The 24,447-nt window shown below is 41.9% G+C and overlaps 1 protein-coding gene across 1 annotated transcript in view; it reads left to right on the top strand.

Moving 5' to 3' along the window:
- Window positions 1–9,446: 9,446 nt before the first annotated feature.
- LOC144235009 (olfactory receptor 1f45-like) overlaps window positions 9,447–24,447 on the top strand; it is a 19,467-nt gene continuing 4,466 nt past the window's right edge. Inside the window, exons 1-6 of the mRNA XM_077768454.1 lie at window positions 9,447–9,542; window positions 12,123–13,057; window positions 13,157–13,284; window positions 20,159–20,248; window positions 22,172–22,321; window positions 22,762–22,974. Coding sequence (XP_077624580.1) covers window positions 9,447–9,542; window positions 12,123–13,057; window positions 13,157–13,284; window positions 20,159–20,248; window positions 22,172–22,321; window positions 22,762–22,974 — 1,612 coding nt within the window. The remainder of the gene's footprint in view (window positions 9,543–12,122; window positions 13,058–13,156; window positions 13,285–20,158; window positions 20,249–22,171; window positions 22,322–22,761; window positions 22,975–24,447) is intronic.

The raw sequence follows: 24,447 nt of genomic DNA on the forward strand, positions 1-24,447 counted from the left end.
AATTTAATAAAATCACCCTTTTGCACCAAAGGTGTCTCAAGAATTCTTTCTTGGCAGTCATCTAGACCCCCACCATCACTCCAAAACCCCATCAAATTCAGTTCCATTTAAAAATTCAACAAGTGTATGTGTATCTGTGTATCTGTGTGTATATGTGTTTGGAAAGAAACATGCATATTTAAAAATATGAAAGAAAATGAAAAAAGAAATAGCCAAGAAATGTTTTAGGAAGAACGAAGTGGGAAGAATTTCTCTGCCAGACATACAGGCTTACTATCAAGCTATAGTTTACAAGACAGTGTGGAATTGGCAAATGGATACTTTGACAACTAGTGTCTAGATGTAAAAAATACTTAGACACTTTACAACACAAAAATCAATTCCAGATGAATCAATTCCAGATGAAATCTAAATGTGAAAGGAAAATAGAGAAAGCTTTTAAGAGAGAATACTGGAAAAGATATTCCTGATCTTGGATAGAAAGTATTTCCTGGGGTGCCTGCGTGGCTCAGTCAAGCATTTGACTCTTAATTTCAGGTCAGGTCATGATCTCAAGTTTTATGAGATGGAGCCCCACGCTGGGCTCTGCACTGACAACACAGAACCTGCTTGGGATTCCCTCTCTCCCTCTCTCTCTCTCTCTACCCCTCCTCTGCTTATGTTCTCTCTCTCCCTCTCAAAATAAATAAATAAACATTTTAAAAAAAGAATTTCTTAAACCAGAAATGAAAGAAGCACTAACAAAAAAAATATATAGGTTAATTCAATCAAATTAAAATGAAATACATGCATTATTTTAAAAATATGATTTAAAAATGAATGAAAAATAGGCTGGAAAAAATTTTAACATAAACAGTCAACAAGGAACTTCTATATACATACAGAATATTTAAATAGTTAAATAAGTCATGGAGAAAAATCAAGAATGAGCCCACAGAAAACTCAAACAAAAAAAAATAAGCAGGCACTCTCAAAAATAGGAAAAAAATGACTAAACATCTTACACATCCAATAGAATTGAAATCAGGATCTCAAAGAGATACCTCCACTCCTATGTCGACAGCAGCATTGTTCACAATAGCCAAGATATGGAAGCAATCTACAAGTCCATCCACAGATAAGTGGATAAATAAAATGTGGCATATAAACACAATAAACTATAATTCAGTCTTTAAAGGAAGGAAATCCTGTCACATGCCACACCATGGATGAAAGTTGACACTATACGAAGTCACCAAAACATAACTACTGTGTGAATCTACTTATATGAGGTATCTAAAGTAGTCAAATTCATAGACTGGCGCTAGGGTGGGGGAAAATGGGCACTTGCATAGTGGGTATAGAGTTTCAGTTTTGCAAGATGAAAAAGTTCTGGAAATCTGTTGTACAACAATGTGAATATACTCAAAAGTACTGAAACGTACACTTAAAAAAATGGTTAACATGGTTGATTGTACTGTGTGTTTCTTACAGAAAAGAAAGGAAGGCACATGACAATGATCATCATCACATCATTATTCCTAATAGCCAAAACCTGGATATTCCTTCAACAGCAGATGGAGTAATGCCCAATATCCACGTACAATGGAACATCTTACAATGATGAAAATTAGCAAACCACAGCTGCACACGACAACCTAGATGAATCTCACAAATGTCCAAATGTTCAGCAAGAAAAATCAAACAAAAAAGAAAATAGAGTATGTGATGCTATTTATATAAAGTTCGACACCAGGCAAAATTATAATAAAATGTTAGGAAAACGTGGTTGTTTGACTTAGAGGAGAAAAGGGCGGTGATCGGCAGAGAGCAGGAGAACTTCTACTTCTTGATGTGGAAAATGATGCACAGGTGTTTGCTCCATAATAGCTCACCAGACAACGTATTTACATTCTGTGCAGTTTTCTCTAAGTATCTTATATTTTACTGATTTTTAAAAAATTAGTCCTAAGGGGGCGCCTGGGTGGCCTAGTCGGTTAAGCATCCGACTTTCTCTTAGGTCATGATCTCACCGTTCATCAGTTCGAGCCCCGCGTCGGGCTCTGTGCTGACTGCCGGCTCAAGCCTGGAGCCTGTTTCAGTCTGTGACTCCCTCTCTCTTTGACCCTCCCCTGCTCACACTGTCTCTCCCTCTCTCCTAGAAATAAATAAAACATTTAAAAAAATTTAAAAAAAATTAGTCCTAGGGGCACCTGGGTGGTTCAGTCAGTTAAACATCCAGCTCTTGACTTCAGCTCAGGTCATGATCATGCGTTTGTGAGTTCAAGCCCAGCATTGGACTGCGCTGTCAGCAGGGACCCTGCTTAGGATTCTGTCCCCCTCTCTCTCTGTCCCTCCCCCACTTACTCTCTGTCTCTCTCTCAAAAGAAATAAAAATAAACGTTAAAAAAATAGTTTTAAACATATAGAAGAAGTACCACTAAATACTTACCATAACATCTGCACTTCTGACATCCAAAAAGCTCCAATAACAGAAAGGTTTTCAAACGTTTCAAAGGTCTGAAACAAGCTCACAACACCTGAAGTGACCTGAAAGGGTGAGACTGCTAGTTTTTACTAGTCCTGTGTGGTGTGGATATTCATTCATTCTGTTGCAGAGATGTTATGTGTTTGGTTAATGGAGTTGCATGGACAGCCATACATGACAGAACACACCATTTCAAATCCAAAAATTCTGAACGACACAATAATACAGCTGGCAATGACAGTTTGTGATGGGGGATTACCGGCTTATACCAGACTTGGAGCTACATGTGTGGGTGTGAACAGACCTCAAAAACTGTAAAACTAGGGGAGGGGCCAAGACGGCAGAGCAGCATGGAAATTCTCGGCTCCGTTCCTGAAACGCAGCTATATCAGCACCAAACCATTTTGCACACCCAGAAAACTGATCTGAGGATTAACACAACAATCTGCAAAACTTGAGCCACAGAACTCAACAGGTACGTGGCGTGGAGAGGTGAACTGTAGGGAGACAGAAGCCGTGGGGGGTAAAGAGCTGTTTTTGCAGAAAGAGGACAGAGAAAGGGGGAGAGTGCAGCAAAAGCACTCCTCTTGAAAGTAGCTGGAGGGAAAGAAAGAGTAGAAACGCACAAGTGACTGAACAAGAAAGGGAGAAGGGAAAAAGGAGTGGGTTTCAATACATTTGGACTCTATGAGCAGGGACAGCAGAGTCGGAAATTCTGCAGCTCGATACCTGGCAGTGCTCTGGAGGGAAGAGCAAATCCCCAGGAGCAGGCAGCATAGTCCAAGGAACCCGGGGGGGCCTCAAGAGGAGAAGCGGTTCTCCTGCTAGGAGGGCATCTGGTAGAGGCCCTCGGGTCTGCGCACAAGCAAAAGTCCCAGAAGGCCCCAGAGAACAGCCACGTTTGCTGGTGTTAGAACAATGACGCCAGGATGCAGTGAAACCTGGCGCTGGCTGTTTTGTGTTCTGCCATAGTCTCTGAACTTCTGCAACAGCACAACCGCCCGAACATCCCCGGGCGAGCCGGCACCCGGCCATTGCCCGGTGAGACCCTCCCCAGAGGGTCAGAGTGGGTCCAAGACGCAGGGCTCTCAGAAGTGAGGGGTTTGGAAACACAGGCCCATATGAGATATAATTCAGGAGGGAGGTGCCACCTGGCAGGCCTATAGCTTCATGCAGACAGTGTAGAAGCAGCGAGTGGATGGAAGCTGGAGACAAAGGAGGGGGTGCTTGACTGCTGGTCGCTCTGGTGCCAGAGACTGGGAAGCTGGGTGACGCCATTTTCCCCTCTCCCCCACTACGCATACGCAGCATGCATGCCACACCCATCCACCCCAGTAAGCTAAGCAGCGCCACCTAGTGGAAAATAGAGCTGTTGCACCAAGCTCTGTCCAACTGCGCCAGCTAAGCTCAGGTCCTAGACTTGCTTAGTGTACAGACTATAAATGCCTCATAGATAGACTTCTAGGGGAAATTGGGTGTCATTTCATTCGGATTTCATTCTGCTTTTTTTGTTTTTTATTTTCATTTTTTGTTTTTTATTTTCATTTTTTGTTTTTTTGGGTGTTTTTCTTTTTTTCTTTTCTTTTTTTATTGCTGGATACAAAAAGAAAAAAATTATTTTTCTTTTCTGTTTAAAAAACTTTAATTTTTTACTATATTTTTTATTTTTTGTAAATTTTTTATTCTATATTACTTTCTTCATCTCATTTTATACTATTTTATTGTGTACATTTTTAAAAATTTTTAAACGTTTTCTTACCTTTTTCTTTTCTTTTCTTTCCCTTTTCTCTCTATTCTATCTAGCCTCTTTCAACAACCAGACCAAAACACACCTAGGCTCTAGCTTCCTTTATTTGATTTTTTGTGTTGTTTTTAATTTTAATTTTAATTTTATTAATTCTTTTTCTTCCTCCAAAATGACAAAGGAAAAGAATCACAAAAAAAAAAAAAAAACCAACAACAACAGGAAGAAATGTTAGCCTGGGATTTAATCGACACATTTATAAGCAAGATTTCTGAACTACAATTTAAGAACCATGATAATAAGAGTACTAGCTGGGGTTGAAAAAAGCATGGAATCCCATTCCCCATTTATGCCCCCAATATAAGGCACCCAAATATATAAATCGATTAATCACAAACATAAAGAAACTCATTGATAACAATACTGTAATGGTAAGGGACTTCAACATTCCCACTTACAGCAATGGACAGATCATCTAAGCAGAAAATCAACAAGGAAACAATGACTTTGAATGGTACACTGGACCAGATGGACTTAATAGATATATTCAAAACATTTTATCCTAAAGCAGTGGAATACACATTCTTCTCGAGACCACATGGAACATTTTCCAATATAGATCTCATACTGGGACACAAATCAGCCCTCAACAAGTACTGTGCATATTTTCAGACCACAACGCTAGAACACTCAACATCAATTACAAGAAAAAATTTGGAAAGACCACAGATACTTGGAGATTAAAGAGCATCCTACTAAAAAATGAAGTTCTTAATAGTTCTTTAACAAAGAAGTTAAAGAGGAAATTAAAAAGTACATGGAAGCCAATGAAAATGATAATACAACAGCCTAAAATCTCTGGGATGCAGCAAAGGTGGTCATAAGAGGGAAGGATATAGCAATCCAGGCCTTCCTAAAGAAGGAAGAAAGGTCTCAGGTACAACCTAACCTTATACTTTAAAGCGCTGGTAAAAGGACAGCAAATAAAACCCCAAACCAGCAGAAGACAGGAAATAATAAAGATTAGAGCAGAAATCAATGCTATTGAAATAAAAAAAAAAATGGGAGAACAGATCAATGAATCCAGGAGCTGGTTCTTTGAAAGAATTAACAAAATTGATAGACACCTAGCAAGACTGATCAACAAGAAAAAGGAAAGGAACCAAATAAATAAAATCACAAATGAAAGAGGAGAGATCATAAACAATACTGCAGAAATACAAGCAATAATAAGAGAATATTATTAGCAATTACATGCCAATATTATTAGCAATTATATGCCAATAAATTGAGCAATCTGGAAGAAATGGACAAATTCCTAGAAACATGCAAACTACCAAAATTGAAACAAGAAGAAATAGAAAATTTGAACAGACCCATAACCAGTAAAGAAATCGAATTAGTAATCAAAGATCTAAAAAAAAACAAAAAACAAAAAAACAACCAAGAGTCCAAGGCAGGATGTCTTTCCAGGGGAATTCTACCAGACATTTAAAGAAGAGTTAACACCAAGTCTTTTGAAGCTATTCCAAAAAAATAGAAATGAAAGGAAAATTTCCAAACTCACTCTATGAGGCCAACATTACCTTGATTCCAAAACAGGCAAAAACCCCACTTAAAAGGAGAACTACAGACCAATTTCCCTGATGAACATGGATGCAAAAATTCTCAACAAGATACTAGCTAACTGGATCCAATAAAACACTAAAAGAATTATTCACCATGATCAAGTGGGATTTATACCTGAGATGCAAGGCTGGTTCAATATCCTCAAATCAATCAATGTGATATATCACATTAATAAAAGAAAAGACAAGAACCGCATGATCCTCTCAATAGATGAAGAGAAATAATCTGACAAAATACAGCCTTCTTTCTTGAAAAAAACCCTCAACAAAGTAGGGATAGAAGAATCATATTTGAAGATCCTAAAAGCCATATACAAGAGACCCACTGCTAATAGTATCCTCAATGGGGCAAAACTGAGAGTTTTCCCTCTAAGGTCAGGAACACGACAGGGATGCCCACTCTTGTCACTGGTATTAAACACAATATGAAGTCCTAGCCTCACCTATCACACAGCATCCAGGTCAGCAGTGAGGAAGTCAGACTTTCAGACACTTTCGCAGACAACATAATTCTCTATATGGAAAACCCAAAAGATTCCACTAAAAAACTGCTAAAAGTAATCCATGAATTCAGAAAAGTCGTGGGATATAAAAACCAATGCAAATAAATCAGTTGCATTTCTGTACACTAATAATGAGTACCAGAAAGATAAATAAAGGAATCTATCTCATTTACAATCGCACCAAAAACCATAAGATACTTAGGAATAAATCTAACTAAAGAAGTGAAAAATCTATACACTAAAAAGTATAGAAAGCTTATGAAAAAAATTGAAGAAGACATTTAAAAATGGAAAAAATATTCCATGCTATGGATTGGAAATACAAATATTGTTAAAATGTTGATACTACCCAAGGCAATCTACATATTCAATGCAATCCCTATCAAAATAACACCAGCATTCTTCACAGAGCTAGAACAAACAATCCTAAAATGTGTATGGAACCAGAAAAGGCCCCAAATAGCCAAAGCAATCCTGAAAAAGAAAACCAAGGCTGGAAGCATCACAATTCCAGACTTCAAGATGTATTACAAAGCTGTAATCATTAAGCCAGTATGGTACTGGCACAAAAACAAACATTTAGATCAATGGAACAGAATAGAGAGCCCAGAAATGGATCCACAGATGTATGGCCAACTAATCTTTGACAAAGCAGGAAAGAATATCCAATGGGAAAAAGACAGTCTCTTCAGCAAATGGTGCTGGGAAAACTGGACAGCAACATGCAAAAGAATGAACTTGGACCACTTTCTTAGACCATACACAAAAATGAACTCAAAATGGATGGAACACCTAAGTGTAAAACAGGAAGCCATCAAAATCCTAGAGGACAAAGCAAGCAAAAACCTCTTTGACCTTGGCTGCAGCAACTTCTTACTCAACTTGTCTCCAGAGGCAAGGGAAACAAAAGCAAAAATGATTTATTAGGACTTCATCAAGATAAAAACTTCTGCATGGCAGGGGCGCCTGGGTGGCTTAGTCGGTTAAGCGTCCGACTTTCGCTTANTATCAAACTAAACACCCAAAACACAAATAATCCGGTGAAGAAATGGGCAGAAGACATGGATAGACATTTTTCCAAAGAAGACATCCAGATGGCAAACAGACACATGAAAAAATGTCCAACATCCCTGATCAAGGAAATATAAATCAAAACCAAAATGAGATACCACCTCACACTTGTCAGAATGGCCAACTAACAACTCAGGCAGATGTTGGTGAGGACGCAGAGAATAAAGAACACTTTGTACTGTTTGTGGAAATGCAAACTGGTGCAGCCACTCTGGAAAACAGTATGGAAGTTCTTCAAAAAATTAAAAATAGAACTAGCCTACGACCCAGCAGTTGCACTACTAGGTATTTCTCCAAAGGATACAAGTGTGCTGTTTCGAAGGGGTACATGCAGCCTAATGTTTATAGCAGCACCTCAACAATAGCCAAAGTGTGGAAAAAGCCCAATGTCCATCAGCAGATGAATGGATAAAGACAATGTGGTATATATATATATATATACACATATATATACATACACACACACAATGGAGTATTACTCAACAATCAAAAATAGTGAAATCTTGCCATTTGCAACAACATAGTTGGAAGTAGAGTACAGTATGCTAAGCAAAATTAGTCAAAGAAAGACAAATATCATATCACTTCACTCATACGTGGAATTTAAGATAGAAAACAGATGAACATAAGGGAAGGGAAACAAAAATAATATAAAAACAGGAAGGGGGACAAAACATAAGAGACTCTTAAATACAGAGAGCAAACTGAGAGTTGCTGGAGGAGTTGTAGGTGGGGGGTGGGCTAAATGGGCAAGGGACATTAAGGAGGACACTTGTTAGGATGAGCACTGGGTGTAATACGTAGGATTTGAAACACTGGATTCTATTCCTGAAATCATTATTGCATATTTGCTAACTAACTTGGATGTAACATTTTTAAAAATACAAAAAACAATAAATAATTAAACTTTAAAATAAAAAGAGAAAACCTTTAAAAAATGTAAAACCATTGACAAAAATAAGCAAGTTACAAAGGAACACAAAAATATAATTCCAATCACATAAAAGACAAAAACATGCATAATCAGACAATCGATATCTTACAGTGCTATGCATAGATGGTAAAATTATAGAGGAGACTATAGGAATATTCACAACAATGGTTTCCTCTAATAGAGGAGAAAAAGAAATGTGATCAGAGAGGCTCAAAGGGGAATTTTAAGTGATAGAAATATGATCATTCTAATATACTGTTATAATATTAAATATGAAAGGAAAAGCACGGGTGTTGTTTTATTATCATTCTTTAAATACCACATGTATGTTTCCTATGTAACACCTTTGTATGTAAAACATATTTACAACAAAGATAAATAAATATCCTTAGATCCCCTGCACGTTGGCCTTCTGTAGATCCTGTATGAGACTACGGATTGACTACTAGGGTCCTGGAGAACAAGAATGTCCCCTCTACAACATGACATTTGAATTTTTTTTAATGTTTTTATTTATTTCTAGGAGAGAGAGAGAGAGAGAGAGTGAGCAGGGGAGGGTCAGAGAGAGAGGGAGTCACAGACTGAAACAGGCTCCAGGCTCCGAGCTGGCAGTCAGCACAGAGCCCGACGCGGGGCCCGAACCCACGAACCGCGAGATCATGACCTAAGCGAAAGTCGGACGCTTAACCGACTAAGCCACCCAGGCGCCCCTACAACATGACATTTGAAAGTAACAATGGTGACCTCCAGTCTATTTTTCCCGCTTATTTTCTGGAATCTACGTTTCATCCATGAGGACTAAGCTCTAATTAGAAAGTGTGCCCTCCACGACGGGGACAGGCTGCAGATGACAAATCCGACCTGCACCTCACCCAACAGAAAAATACCAGAAGTGCCTCCATGGATCCCAGTCCTAGTCTCTTTGAAAGGAGGCATTACAGACATCGTTGGGACTCCAGGGGCCACAGTCTAGAATTGCCTCATCTCGTCTCTAACTAGGAAGCCTGGGATTGGGTCTCAGGAGATACTGCCTGTGAATAGTCGGCAGTTCCTCCTGGGTATTCAGACTGTGCTGCTCCAGCAGAGAGGGAAGGGTTCCATGGCTCCAGTCATGTCTTCCTGGAGAGACAAAGGAGCAGGGAATACAACACCCATAGTGACAGTGTCAGGGACTGAGGTTGGCCAGCGTCCCCAGGTAAGCACCAAGGCACAGGGATGGGGAGCAAGACCACAGTCTATCAAAGGCCTGCATGCACACAGGCGCGCATGTGCACACACACACACACAGCCCGTTAGAGCTTCTCCCTTTTTCTTTTCCCCCCTTTTCTTTCCTACATCTGCCAATCACTTCCCAATTCTCCTGATCGCCATAAGGGGAACCTAAGTCAAGTGTTCACCAGGTCCCTGCTGATCCAGCCTGAGGTCATTGTGGAGACAGAGACTCGGGCTACCCTTTCTCCAGTCCACAGTGACCAGAACGTAGCACCAGTGCAATAACAAAACCTGTGGATATCAGGACTCTGCAAACAGAAGAGCACTTATTAATAAAGGGTCCACCATTTTTGTTTTCTTCATGGACTTGACCATCAAAGCGCTCGGGCACATGTGATTCCCAGAATTGCTCTGGGCTGCTATCATAGGCCTACATACACTCTCATCCACTGCCACCATTCACAATGCACCAAACCTGATCACATCCTTTCTTTTTTTAAATCAGAGTCAGTGACTAGCGATATAAAAGATAGTTATTTTTTCCCCATTGTACAGTTAATGATACTTGGGATGTGCCTGATTAAGTTATTTACCCTTATTTAGCCTGATTAAGTTGGGGCTCCTGGGTGGCTCAGTAGGTTGAGTGACTCTTGATTTCAGCTCAAGTCATGATCCCAGGGTCATGGATCAAGCCCCATGTCAGACTCTGCACTGAGCATGGAGCTTGCTTAAGATTCTCTTTCTCTCTCTGCCCCTCTCTCCCATGCTCACTCTCTCTCTCAAATGAAAAAAAAAAAAAGTCGTTTGACCAAGTTTACACTGAGTTTCCCAATGCCTAAGCAGAGGCTTTGTCAGTGACCATTCTGAGCAAAGTTATAACCACCCAAGAATAGTGATGAGGATGAGGATGATGGTGACTCTCACCTCACATCTCACAATTCTCAAGCCCACCTCCTCTCAGGCAGCACCCAGGAACAGTGAGCACTTACTATGCACCAGCTTTGGTCTAAATATTTCACAATCACTGCCTACTTTTGTCCTCACCACTGCCCACAGTAAACTCCACACTTACTCATTTAAACAGATGTGAAAACTGAAGAGCAGAAAGGCAAAGTGACTTTCTCAAAATCACACATAAAGAGGGGGCAGATTTCATCAGGCCTCAGAAAAGAGGCCTCCATGAATATGACATTATCACATGCTTTCACCACATGTATTCCTTCGCACCATCGAACAGACATTGGTATTCCTCTTTTCCAGTGCATGTCATGACAGCATGAATCAAAGAAACTTCATGATTTCATAAAGTTCATGAAATCTGGTTTGTGAAGACAACCTTTATTGATCCAGCATTTGTCCCCTCAACAAATCTATCAAGTGGCATCATTCTCTGCATTTAAACACAAAGAAAACAAATTCAAAGGGGGAATTTATCAAAGTAAAAAAAGGTGTGAGAGAAGCAAAGTTATAATAAACCAGGTTGTCTGATGTGAACCCTTGCATTGTGGAACCCAGGCTCACATTTCTTCAACTTCTATCAACAACGAAGCAACAATCACCCCTTAATGGAGGCGAGCCCTTCCTAGATGTTATCCCAATAGCTTCAGTGATTCTAGGAAGCATGTACACGTTGTACAAACAGGGAAACAGACACTCAAGGAGCTTAAGTAACTTGCCAGAGAGCACACTCAGAGAACAGCAGAGAAAGGATTCCCAGCCTATCTCTAGACTCCAAAGACTGTGATGTTTTTTAAAATACTTATTTATTTTTGAGAGAGAGAGAGAGAGAGAGAGAGAGAGAGAGAGAGAATGAGTGGGGGAGGGGCAGAGAGAGAAGAGGACAGAGGATCCCAACCAGGCTCCATGCGGACAGCCCAATGTGGGGCTTGAACTCACAAACTGCGAGACCATGACCTGAGCTGAATTCAGGTGCTCAACTGTCTAAGACACCCAGATGCCCCTCCAAAGACTGTGATCTTAAAACATACCATCGTTAGTCAAGTTGATAATGATAATGAAAACAGCACTCCCTTCATTGACAAAGTTCTGTTCACTTAACAGTTTTCATATCTACGTTAACTCACTGGAATAGCCTTCAAACACAAAGACATACAGCACACCTGGCACAACAAAAGACTTTTTCTTCCATTTCTCTCAGTAGACACTCACACACTCACACACAGACAGAGTATCTGGTATTACCGCTATCTTAGGATATGCATACCCCAAAGGACTCCAGAATAGAGCGATAAGATTGAACAAGTATTCTAAAGTTAAAAAAAGGAATTAATCCTGGAGAGAGTCGATCCAGATGAAAGCCAGTTCAGCCTCATCCAGTCACATGTAGGACAAGAACTAGAAACCAAGTCACGCCCCACCACAGTGCCTGATTACCACAGTCCACAGTCCTCATAGTTTCCATACTGGCCCACCTGCCATCACGGCTGCTAGTAAATCTCAGTAACCTCTTCAAGGAGCAGAGAAAAACAGACCAAAGCTCTAGACTCCAGTATTCAGACCCTATTTCTTAAGTAAGATTCTCCTCCAATTTCTCTACTTGAAGGAAATCAGAAACCAAACCAGCGTCTCTGACTTCCTGCTCCTGGGCTTCTCCGCACACCCAGGGCAGCAGCCTCTCCTGTTTGCACTCTTCCTGAGCATGTACCTGGTCACTGTGGTGGGGAACCTGCTCATCATCCTGGCCATCGGCTCTGACCAGCACCTCCACACCCCCATGTACTTCTTCCTGGCCAACCTGTCCTTCGTCGATACCTGCTTCACCTGCACCATTGTCCCCAAGGTGTTGGTGAACATCCTGACATGGCACCACACCATCTCCCACACTGGGTGCCTCATACAGATGTACTTCTTCATGGTGTTGGCCTTATTGGATGACTTCCTGCTGGCCGTGATGGCATATGACCGCTACGTGGCCATCTGCCTTCCTCTCCACTACACCACGGTCATGTGTCCCCAGCGCTGCCTGCTGCTGGTCGCTGCATCGTGGCTCTGCTCCCACCTCCTGGCCTTCTCGCTCACCCTCCTCATGTCTCAGTTCTCCTTCTGTGCCTCCCATGCCATCCCACACTTTTTCTGTGATCTTCTCCCTCTCCTCAAGCTTGCGTGTTCAGACACCCAGATCTTTCAGGTCATGATGTTTGCTGAAGCAGCCCTCTCAGGTGTGGTCCCTCTCACCTGTGTCCTGGTCTCTTATGCCCACATCATCCACACCATCCTCAGGGTCCCCTCTGCTGGGGGGAAGCACAAAGTCTTCTCGACCTGTGGCTCTCACCTGACAGTGGTCACTCTCTTCTATGGAACTGTCTTTCTGGTGTATTTCCAGCCTTCTTCTTCCTATTCAGCAGACACAGGAATGGTGGCATCTGTGGTATACACGGTGGTCACCCCCATGCTGAACCCCTTTATCTACAGCCTGAGGAACAGGGACATGAAGGGGGCTTTGTGGAGACTCCTTGGCTGGGAAAGATGTTCCCCCTCGTAAAGAGTCCTTCCCCAGAGCAGAAGCCTGGACTTTTCAACATGCCTTCTTCCCAGGACTTGTCCACTGTAAATTCGAAAGACTCATATTCCTGACAGGTTGGATGCTTGGCCTTACATGCAGATGCATGAAAGTGAAGACCAACTTTGCAGGACTGGAACAGGGCTAACTGGCCAACGACAGAACTGCAGGCTGGAGAAAGGGAGTGACACGCACTCCCTCCGAAGTGACTTGATAAATGGGCATATGCAACTAAGCAGATTCAATCTAGGGTTGGTGCTGGGAGCTGCACTGGCCTCGCTGGATGACAGTCACAGCGAGGAAATGGTAGCGTTTGCACAGCTCCTGCCATGAGAAACGAAAACTGTATCTCCTTCTGCTACTACTGGCTCATGTTGGAAATGAGGCTGCTCGTATTGACCAGGCCTCACAATATTCCAAATCAGACCGATATTCCCCACACAGATTACTCATAAGGAAAAGCATATCCCTGCCTTTTCAAAAGAGACTTCAGATGAAAACATTGTGGATGATTGTTAAAAGGCTCTTCCTATGGGCCTTGCAGATCCAAGACTTACATGATAAAGGGGGCTAAGAACACGAGTTACAACTGAGTCTGGCCCTGAGACAAAGAGCCTAATTTAGAGTTAAGGGAAGATATCCACCCCCACCCAATTGTTTCTGCTTGGAGCACTGCCCCTCCCCAAGGCATTTGTTATCAGTATTTGGAGTGACTTATTCTGGCCTTGAATATGCTGATTGCTCCCTGTGAAGGAACCTATTGAAGAACAACTTCTTTTGTGATTATGGGAGCAAAGGTGTTTCCTGAAAGACCTGTTTGACCCCTGCTCACAAAGAAGTAACTTCACCCTTTTTATGCTAAAAACATTGTCTGGTATGCTAAAGATGCCTTCCTTCCCCATAGGATAAGCATCTAAATCCCCTACCTCAATCACTGTTGATAAAGCTTATGCAGGAGTCTTCTACAAATCTGTTCCGGGAAATTCTTACATATCAAAGAAGTTTGTCATCAGAAATCATTGTCTAAGGCAAATGCCACTCCTGTGCCGTCCCCTAAACACGTACTTAATTATAAAATAAAGTTGGGCCCCAGTCAGAGCGGAGATGCCTGCCTGGTGACCAGAAAGACTCTGGGGCCTCTCTCATCCCTCCTTTGCTGACACTGTCCATCCTTCAGGGACTCCTGGACCCCAGCCGGAGCCAGTTTCCGACAGGTTGGGAATATCCAAAGTGCAGGAAACACTTGGCTTCTAGGAGAAATCTCAATAGGAGTGCAGTGTAGGCTTATAAATTCTTCCCCAAAAATAAGAGGGGAGATCTAAGGCACAACATAGTGATTATAGTCAACAATACTGTATTATACACTTCATAGTTGCTAAGATGTCAGATCTTAATAGTTCTCAACAAAAAAAGAAATAATTAGGTGACATGATAAAGGCGTTAGCTAATGTTAATGTAATAATCATATTGTGGTATATAAATGTATCAAACCAACACATTGTACACTTCAAACTTACACAATGCTATATGTCATTTATATCTCAATTTTTTAAAGATATATTTCTGATACAAAAAATAAGAAGAAAGAAATCCTGGCAAGGCAAGGCAGGTCAGGACCTCGGTCAAGTCACTGGGCTTCAGGGACTAGTTCTGACCCTGCATTGGAAGATACCCACTCATGGAGTTTGGCCTTACCATGGAGAATATGAGGCAGAATCTGTGTGGCCTGAGAAGACAAAAATATTCTAGAAAAGGGACAAAGGCACAGAAAGATTAGGAGATTTGTCCAGTGTCAAACATCTGGGATTAGATCTTAGTCTCGTTTTACTTGTGCCCAGTCTTTATTCTTCTTTTTTTGAGAGAGAGAAAGAACACACATGCACATGGGGGAAGAGTGGGGGACAGGGAAGGGAGAGAGAGAGAGAGAGAGAGAGAGAGAGAGAGAGAGAGAGAGAGAAACAACACAAGTACGGGAGAGTCAGAGAGAGAGGGAGATACAGAATCTGAAACAGGCTCCAGGCTCTGAGCTGGCTGTCAGCACAGAGCCCAACACAGGGCTTGAACCCATGAACCATGAGATCATGACCAGAGNGAGAGAGAATCCCAAGTAGGCTCCATGTCCAGCACAGAACCTGACTCGGGGCTCAATCTCACGACCTAAGTCAAAATCAAGAGTCAGACATTCAACCAACTGAGCCACCTGGGCACCTCTCTTTACTTTTTAAACTCTGGTTTATTTTTTCTTCAACTGAAAAATCACTTGTGTCATTACAGGAAATGTCTAAATTATAAAGAAATCTTTTTAAATTCCTTCTTTTTTTAAATGTTTTTTTTTATTTATTTCTAGGAGAAAGAGAGAGAGACAGCGTGAGCAGGGGAGGGTCAGAGAGAGAGGGAGTCACAGACTGAAACAGGCTCCAGGCTCTGAGCTGGCAGTCAGCACAGAGCCCGACGCGGGGCTTGAACCCACGAACCGCGAGATCATGACCTAAGCAAAAGTTGGATGCTTAACCGACTAAGCCACCCAGTCTCCCCTTAAATTCCTTCTTAAAAGAAACCACTGTGAATGCTTTACATTCTTATGGTCCTTTCCTCTGTACATGTACTTTATGTTGAGATGCCAACTTTTCACATGGTCTTATAAGCATTTTCCACACTATTATTATTAAATTTTCATAATTTTCTGAAGTTTCAAAGGACTGAAAATGTTTTTATTGAAATCACTATAAATCTGACATAAAAACAAAAGACTAACAAGTTCTCCCTGTGCAGCTTCAGATGCAAACTAACTCATCAACTAGACAGGTTTGCACAGTGATGTGGCCACATCTGGATCAGGAACCATCAGAAAACATCTCCAAAGAATAAGTGTATTTTTTTAAGGTGGATTAAAGACCCCGGAGTCCAAGGGATTTATGAAGACACTGGAGTGGAGCACTGAAAATATTATTATATTAGGGGCGCCTGGGTGGCTTAGTCGGTTGAGCGTCCGACTTTCGCTTAGGTCATGATCTCGCGGTTCGTGGGTTCGAGCCCCGCATCGGGCGATGTGCTGACTGCCAGCTCAGAGCCTGGAGCCTGTTTCGGTCTGTGACTCCCTCTCTTTCTGACCCTCCCCTGCTCACGCTGTCTCTCTCTGTCTCCCAGAAATAAATAAAAATATTAAAAAAAAAAAGAAAATATTATTATATTATGTCATAATATAATAACAATGCAGTGAAAATCATTTATATATATGTGTGTGCGTTTCCCCATATCCTTATAATAAATTTTAAGAAGCAGAGCTACTGGATGGAATGTTTTTCAGGCTCATGATCATGTGGCCTAAATAACTTACAAAACTCTTACTGATTTCCATTTCAAATGGTGTTCTCTGAGAGTGCCTTTCTCTGCATCTTATAGCTAGTATGTATTCTCAGTTTTTATCTAATCATTACAAATATAATAAGTGAAAAATAGTACATTCTTTTTATCTTCGATTTTTTTGCTTACTAATTTCTTGTTCTCTTAAGTTTGTAAATAAATTTTATTTATTCTTCTGCTTATTATTTCTTCATGTCACTGGACTATTTTAAAGACTTGTATAAATTCTTCTTATATTAAATATTTAAGCTCTACTCTTTCTCATAGTGCAAACTTTCACAATCACCTTTTTTTTTCTTTTTTTAAAAATGTTTATTTTTATTTTTTTGAGAGAGAGAGAGCACAAGCTGATGAGGGGCAGAGAGAGAGAGAGAGAGAGAGAGAGGATCTCAAGCAGGCTCATACTGAGAGTACAGAGCCCGATGCGGGGCTCAAACTCACAAACTGTGAGATCATTACCTGAGCCAAAGTTGGATGCTCAACTGACTGGGCCACCCAGGTGCCCCTCCCCATCACCTTTTCAAGCTTCAGTTTTCTTTTTGATTTTTTAACATAATTAAGTTTTCAATTTACATATATAAAACCAATAAAATAATTCCTCCTTGTGACACTTCTGCAGGTATTATCAGAAAATCCTTCTCTATGCAGAGCTCATGTAAACAGTGAGTTGTTTTTCATTTCAATATATGTTTTTTTAATGACAGTTTTATTGAGATATAATTCATAGACCATACTGTTCATCCTTTTACACTATACAACTCAGTGGTTTTTAGTATGCAGCATTTTATTTTACTGAAACAATATATGACTTCTAGAATGATATCAAATATTGAAGTGGTTCTCTCCCTTACATCTCTCTTATTTTCTATAGGAGTTTCCTCTTCCTTTTATGTCATACAATTATTTAAAAATAAGATGCTGACTATGTCTGAACTATCTTTCACTCATATATGCCATCTGCATTTCCACTCAGGGCTTTTTTTTCTTAATGTTATTTCCCCCTCTGAGGCACCTTCCTCTGCTCCAGGCCCACACAGCTTAAGTCCCATATCATCTGCAAAAAGTATCCTCTTACATCAACCCACTCTATCTGGGCGTGAACTGCTTTTCTTCTGCACTCCACTATCCCTTTATCTAGTCTTCTATTCCTCCCTTCTAAGACCAAGAATGACATAAAGATGCCCACTCTTGCCACTTCTTTTTTACTTTTTTATTTTGTTGAGAGAGAGTACAAGTGCAAGTGGGGAAGACGGACAGAAGGAGAAATGGAGAGAGAGAATCTTAAGCAGGCTCCACACCCAGCACAGAGCCTAATGCAGGGCTCAATCTCATGACCATGAGGTCCTGACCTGAGCCCAAATCAAGATCGGATGCTTAACCACCCAGGCACCCCTCACTCCTGCCATTTCTATTCAACATGTACCAAAGGTTCCAGCCAGGGCGATTAAGTCAGAAAGGGAAAAAGAAGTCATCCAGAGTATAAAGAAAGAAGTAAAACTATGTCTATTTGCAGATGACAGATTTCATATATTTAAAGACTTCCTAACGAATCCATCAAGAAACATATGAAAATTAATAAACAATTCAGATTTGATGCAATCCTTATAAAAATCTCAGCTATCTTTTTGCAGACAATGACAAGCTGATTCTAAAATTTGCATAGACATGCAAGGGACACAGAATGGCTAATATATTCTTGAAAAAGAAGGGCAAATTTGGAAAGATTCACATCTCCTGATTTCAAACCTTACTACAAAACTGTAGTAATCAAGACAATGTGGTACTGGCACAAGACTACATCAAAGGGATAGAATTGAGAGTCCACAAATAAACCTTCATGTTTATGGTCAACTTATTTTGCACAAGGCTGCCAGGCCAATTCGATGGGGAAAGAATACTGTTTTCAACAAGTGGTATGCAAAAGAATGAAGCGGGGCTGTTACCTTGCCGGAGGCCTGCTCCGACAGGTCCAGGGGTCCCTGAAGGGTGGACGGTGTCAGCAAGAGAGAGAGTGAGAGAGCCCCGAGATTCTTTCTGATCACCAGGCAGGCATCTCTGACCTGTCGGTTTTGGTGTCTTTATTTAAAGGTTCAAGAACAACATGAGATCAGAAAAAGGAATTTTTACAATGGGAAGCCTTTTGTGAATTACCTCAATCATAGTGAAGTTGAATTGTACAACTAAGGAAACAACAGGATGTTCTTAATGAAAAAATAGGATGACATATATATGTTAAGTCGTAAATAGTTAGGCTAGGAATTATTCTGTTTGGCTCTCAAGAGGATGAATGTTTTTGAACTGGTTAGTTTGTGGAAACCTATTTGATGCTAAATGTGTGAACACCACGGGGGCCCTAAAGGTGTTAGCCTTTTGCTTTTGGGTTATGTGTTAGCTACTCTTTTCTATCCTCATCCCAGCCACCTGTAAGGGAGGATGTTTGCAGATGGTATGCCTTTGGGAAGGGACTGCCATACATCATCAGTTAGAAGAAGCTGTACGTGTTAAGTTTTACCCCTGTTTGTTCCTAAACTCTAAATTAAGCTCTTTGTCTTGGGGCCAGGCTCAATTGTCTTTGATATGCAAGGCCCATAGGAAGAGGCTTTTGACAATCACCCACAGAGCTCTCATCTAAAATCTCTTTTGTAAAGGCAGGAATATGCTTTTCCTTATGTGGTATCTGTGTTCGGAATATGGGTCTGATATGGAATATTGTGAGGCCTGGTCAATACCAGCAGGCTCATTTCTAATATGAGCCAGTAGTAGCAGAAGGAGATACCAGTTTTTGTTTCTCACAGCAGGAGCTGTGCAAACACTGCCATTTCCTTGCTGTGACTACCATCAGAGAGGCCAGTGCGGCTCCCAGCATTACCTCAAACACAAAAATTAATCAAAATGGATCATTGGCCTTAATGTAAGAACTTAAACTACAAAACCCTTAGAAGAAAGCATGGGAATAAATCTTTCTGACCTTGGATTAGGCAATGGTTTCTTAAATATGACACCAAAAGCATGAGCAGTAATAGGGAAAAAAAATGGATAAATGGAATTCATCAAAATCAAGAAGACTATGAACAAAATAAAAAACCTACCGAATGGGAGAAGATATTTGCAAATGATATATCCAATAATGAGTTAATATCAAAAATATATAAAGAACTTACACAACTCAAGACCAAATTAAAAAACAACAATAATCTGATTATTGGTTTCGGCTCAGATCATGATCTCACAGCTTCATGTGTTCGAGCCCCACATCGGGCTCTCTGCTGGCAGCACAGAGTCTGCTTGAGATTCTCTCTCCCTCTCTCACTGCCCCTCCCGCATTCATGCTGTCTCTGTCTCTCTCAAAATAAATAAACTTAAAAAAAATTTTTTTAAAGACAAAAAACCCAACTCTAAAATGGGCAAAAGATCTGAATAGACATTTCTCCAAATAAAATACACAAATGGTCAAGCAGCACACGAAAACTGTTCAACATTGTTAATCATTAGGAAAATCTAAGTCAAAACAACCAGATACCACTTCACTTCCACTAGGATGGCTATAATCCAAAAAGTGGACAATATCAATTATCTTAGCCAGGAATGAGAGAAAGGGGAACCCTCTTACTTGGTAGTGAAACTGTAAAATAATGAAGCCACTTTGGAAGACAGTTGGATAGTTTCGCAAAAGTTAAACACAGAGTTACCACGTGATGCCATAATTCCATTCCCAGGTGTCTCAGAAAACATGTCCACACAAAAGCCTGTACCTGAACGTTCGCAGTGTCATCACTCATCACCAAAGAACGGAAGCAACCTGAAAGGTATACAATTGTGACAATATTCTGTGAACTATATATCAGTTCAGGTCCCGCAGTAAACAAATGCAGAGCATAATTAGATACGGGGAAAAAATATATTTGGGAGAAGTCTTGTGAAAGATCAAGGGGAATAGGAAAGTCAGCCCCGCAGACCCTGCGCTTACAGAAAGCACAGTTCGGCTGCCACGGAGGAGTGGGACAGGACCCCCGCCCGCTAATTTGCAAACTGGCCTGCCTTTGTGGAGGACGAGGAGGAACCATGGAAACAGGCAGGCCACTCTGATTGGCAGGCGGCAGTGTTTATACGCAAGGGGACTTACACACAAGGCACTTCTTGTCTTGGGGAAGAGACAGTAGATATCCTCACCCACCTGCCTGCCAGAGTCGTAAAAGTTTACGGAGAGAGTCCTCACAGGGCTTCAGTGACCTTGCCATCCAGAGGATCTCAACAGCACCTGCTCTCTCAAGGCTGAGACCTTGAAAATGGCTCCCACGGTGGGAACAGTGGGCGGAGTGATGTGCTGAGGACAGGGTCAGCCTGAGGTCACATCCTCTCCATGACCTCCTCCAACACAGCCCCCCTCCGCCCCTGTGAGCTGCTCTTAACGTCCTCAGCTTCTGCAATGCGCCCTGAGCTGTCTGCGAGGGGCTTCGCTAGCAGGGAAAAGTCGTTCGTTCGTTTGGTGGCTATCTGGCTGCGTTGGAAGCAGATGCCATAGCAACAGTGTAGGTGGATACGAAAGAAAGCACAGGTTAAGGTAATGATTCCTGAAATAAGTAAAAAATTTTTCCACCAAGAACTCCATGATTGGAACCACTGATTTATTAAGTCCCCTAGGCTGGGGGGTCAGATCACTTAGAACAGCGTTCACTTGTGTCCTCACGTGGTTTCATAAAGGTGATACATAAGGATACTGTCATAGTGTTGTATGGTGACAGATGGTGGCTACACTGGTGAGCATTGCATGACAAATAGAGACATTGTATCACTATGGTGTTCTCCTGAAATTAATGTAACATGGTGTGTCAACTATACCCAAATTAAAAAAAAAAAAAGAAAAAGAAAAAGAAAGAGGATACATTAGCAATCTCATCAGGTATGAACACACAACACACTGTTTAGATAATGGTACAGGTGTCTCCTTGCAAGGCGGTAATAACGTCCAAGTCCATTCTATTTTGGAGGACAGCTTTTCTCATGAGAGACAGTTCAACATTCAGTAAAAGCAGGTGTTACCAACTGTCATTTAAGGCTTATTGGGTAAATTTAGTAAGGGCTTCTATACATGTTGTAATGTCCTCCAGGCCAAATGATCGTACCAGTAGAAAAAAAATACATGTCTATGTGACCTTGAAGAAAGGAAAATTGGCAATTTTTATTACCATGGGGTGGGTTCTCCTTTGTGCCCAGAGAAAACCCAGGATGCATTGAACCAACAACCATCCAGGTGGAAGCCATGGCCAAAAACTTTTGCCATACAACCACTGGGTCCCATTCCAGGGCTACCCAATAAATTCCTGGGCAGGGCAACCAGTCAGTACCAAGCCAGCTGCTCTCCTTTAATGTGACAGAAGTTTCCAGGGATATCCATCTCATATCCCTGGTGCAACTTGGTTGGTTCTGTTTTGAGTGGTTGCTCTGTTCTGTGCCTGGGTGCTTAAATATCCATAACCTAGAGTACACTACATGAACCCAGCCCAAATCTGAGTGTAGCCACCAATGGCTCAGAGGTATGGTATTTTTAGGACCCTTCCCAGTCAGCAGTTTGATGGGCTGCCTGTATAGTCTGATCTACAAAAAAAGTATCCGTGCCCAGTGTTAATCACAGAATGTGCCATGGGCCAGGTTTTTGGATCAGTATTGATAACATCAGATGAATTCAGAGTACTAGTTCTAGCCTGTTCTTCCCTAATGTGCTTCTTTAGTGCCTTCCAAACCCCTTGCTCAAGTGGTGATACCCACCATGGCAATCCTGAGGAGCCAGGGAGGGGCAGCCGCCCACATACCCAATAGTTGGATTAATGCTTTTGCTGGGCATACAAGTGAGCTCACTGTAAACAGGTATTTCTATCAAGGTATTGGTCACCACAGGAGCAGCAGAAATCTAAAGCCAAAAAAAGACACCTCTGTAGTCACAATGTGTATGGGAAGGTTTTTCCCTTGTATAAGGATTACGCTTGTGGCCTGATACTTAGATGTTAATGTGGCTGTGGCTTTAAGAATTTGACCTGGTTGTGCACACCATACATGTTGCTTAGAAAGGGTAGCACTGTCCCCAAGGATGGCAGCCTGGCTTACGCAGTGATAGGGGCAAGGTGGGGGTAGATCAGACAGTGTCCACATAAACCAAGGCCTATTTAGTACACTCACTGGGATGGAGGAGCCAATGTATCTACTCACCAATCCTGACCACTTGAGAACTCTGGAGGATGGCCCCAGACTCCTCTGGCCATTGCCTTGACATTGTTTAGATCACACAGGACATGTTGTTATTGCATTAACCAATTTACTGTAGTTCATAATCAATCTGGCATCCGGGGCAATATGCCATCCCACCTGGGCACTGTGGTGGCCACTCTTTATGCACCCAATCTACAGTGTCTACTGAAGGGCCAGTTGCTAAGGCTTGTACCCACGCTAGGGCATCAGCTTCTTGAACGCCAGAGAGGTTCAGCACCTTACGAGCTGGGACATGGAAGACAGGGAGGAATGCCTCAGGCTCTTGCTGGTGAACCCAAATGTCTCCACATATCCTGGCCCCACAAGAGTCATGATCATCCAACCTTTGGCTTCCCATTGTCCAAGCCATAGGATTAGCCCCTTTAGAACAGTCTGACTGTTAGTGCAAAGGGTTCATGGCCAGGGCTCATGAGTGATCACCAGCCAAACCACTCTGAGTTCAGCCCACTGGCTGTTGCAGTTCATTCCTGTTTCCTTCCAGCTGTCAGTGTTGGGCTGAATAGTCCATATGGGCCAGTTGTTCTGATGAGATCAACTGCACACAAGACATTTTGCCTATTCCTTCTGTAGCCTACAGGGGCCAACCTGAGAATTGTGATGGGGCATTTGCAGGATCTAAATCTTCAGGAGGGCTTCATAACACCTGCATTTCTAGAGACAGCGATCTGGTGAACAGGGTGCTCCTCTGCTACCAATAGGCATTCCAGGCCACTTAGTCAACCTGGAAGTCTGAGCCATAGCAGAGGTGGGTCGATGGAACATAGTCTCATTCCACCCCTTAATAGGAAGGGGAAGTTCTTACCACAATATGCTGTTCCTTTTTGAGCGGCGCTGCCTAGAGGAGCATTGAGCACACTGCTAAGAGCTATTGCTCTATAGGGGTGTGGGTGGGGTTATTAGGTTTCTGCCCCCTTCCAGAGCTGGGACCAAAATCCTAGGGGCATTCTCCTTCTGTTGTGTGCCACAGTGCCCAATCCACAACTTCTAGAGTCACAAACACATCTAAGTCAAATGGTAGCTCAGTTTGGGAGACACCTAGAGCTTTCCCTTCTCCCACACGTGCCCTTCCTTTACCAGATCACCATCATTTCTATCCTGGACTATGACTAGGCTCCTGGATTGTCCCTCAATCCTTTCTGCTTGCAGAAATCAGAGTGATCTTTTGAAAAGGTAAATCTCAGGGTGCCTGGGTGGCTCAACCCATTAAGCATCTGACTTCAGCTTAGGTCATGATCTCATGGTTCGTGAGTTCAAGCCCCACATTGGGCTCTGTGCTGCAAGTGTGGAGCTGGCTTTAGAATCTCACTCTCTCCTCTCTCTCAGCCCCTCCCTTGCTCAGGCTTTCTCTCTCTCTCAAAATCAATCAATCAATCAATCAATCAATCAATACCTAAAAAAAGTAAATCTCACCATGTCTCAGTCCTTCCTTAAACCTCTTAGTAGCAACTCATTGCTTTGGGAATAAAATACATACATAAATACTCATCCTGGCCTGAAATCCTCTGCTATTTGATCTCTGCCTATCTCTCTGGGTTCATCACACCTCTCTCTCCATTATTCTCTGAGCTACAACCCCACAGGCTTGTTTCAATTCTTCAAATGTGCCACTTGTTTCCCCACCTCCAGGCCTTTGCACATGCCACTAGTCCCATCTAAAACACACTCCTCTATGTTTTTATTCAGTTAATTCTGACTTTCTCCTTGAAAGCTCACTGGAAAAGAAAAGGGGGGGGGGGGGGAC

Source organism: Crocuta crocuta, unplaced genomic scaffold (genome assembly GCF_008692635.1).
Source record: "Crocuta crocuta isolate KB4526 unplaced genomic scaffold, BGI_CrCroc_1.0 scaffold35, whole genome shotgun sequence".
Lineage (NCBI taxonomy): Eukaryota > Metazoa > Chordata > Mammalia > Carnivora > Hyaenidae > Crocuta > Crocuta crocuta.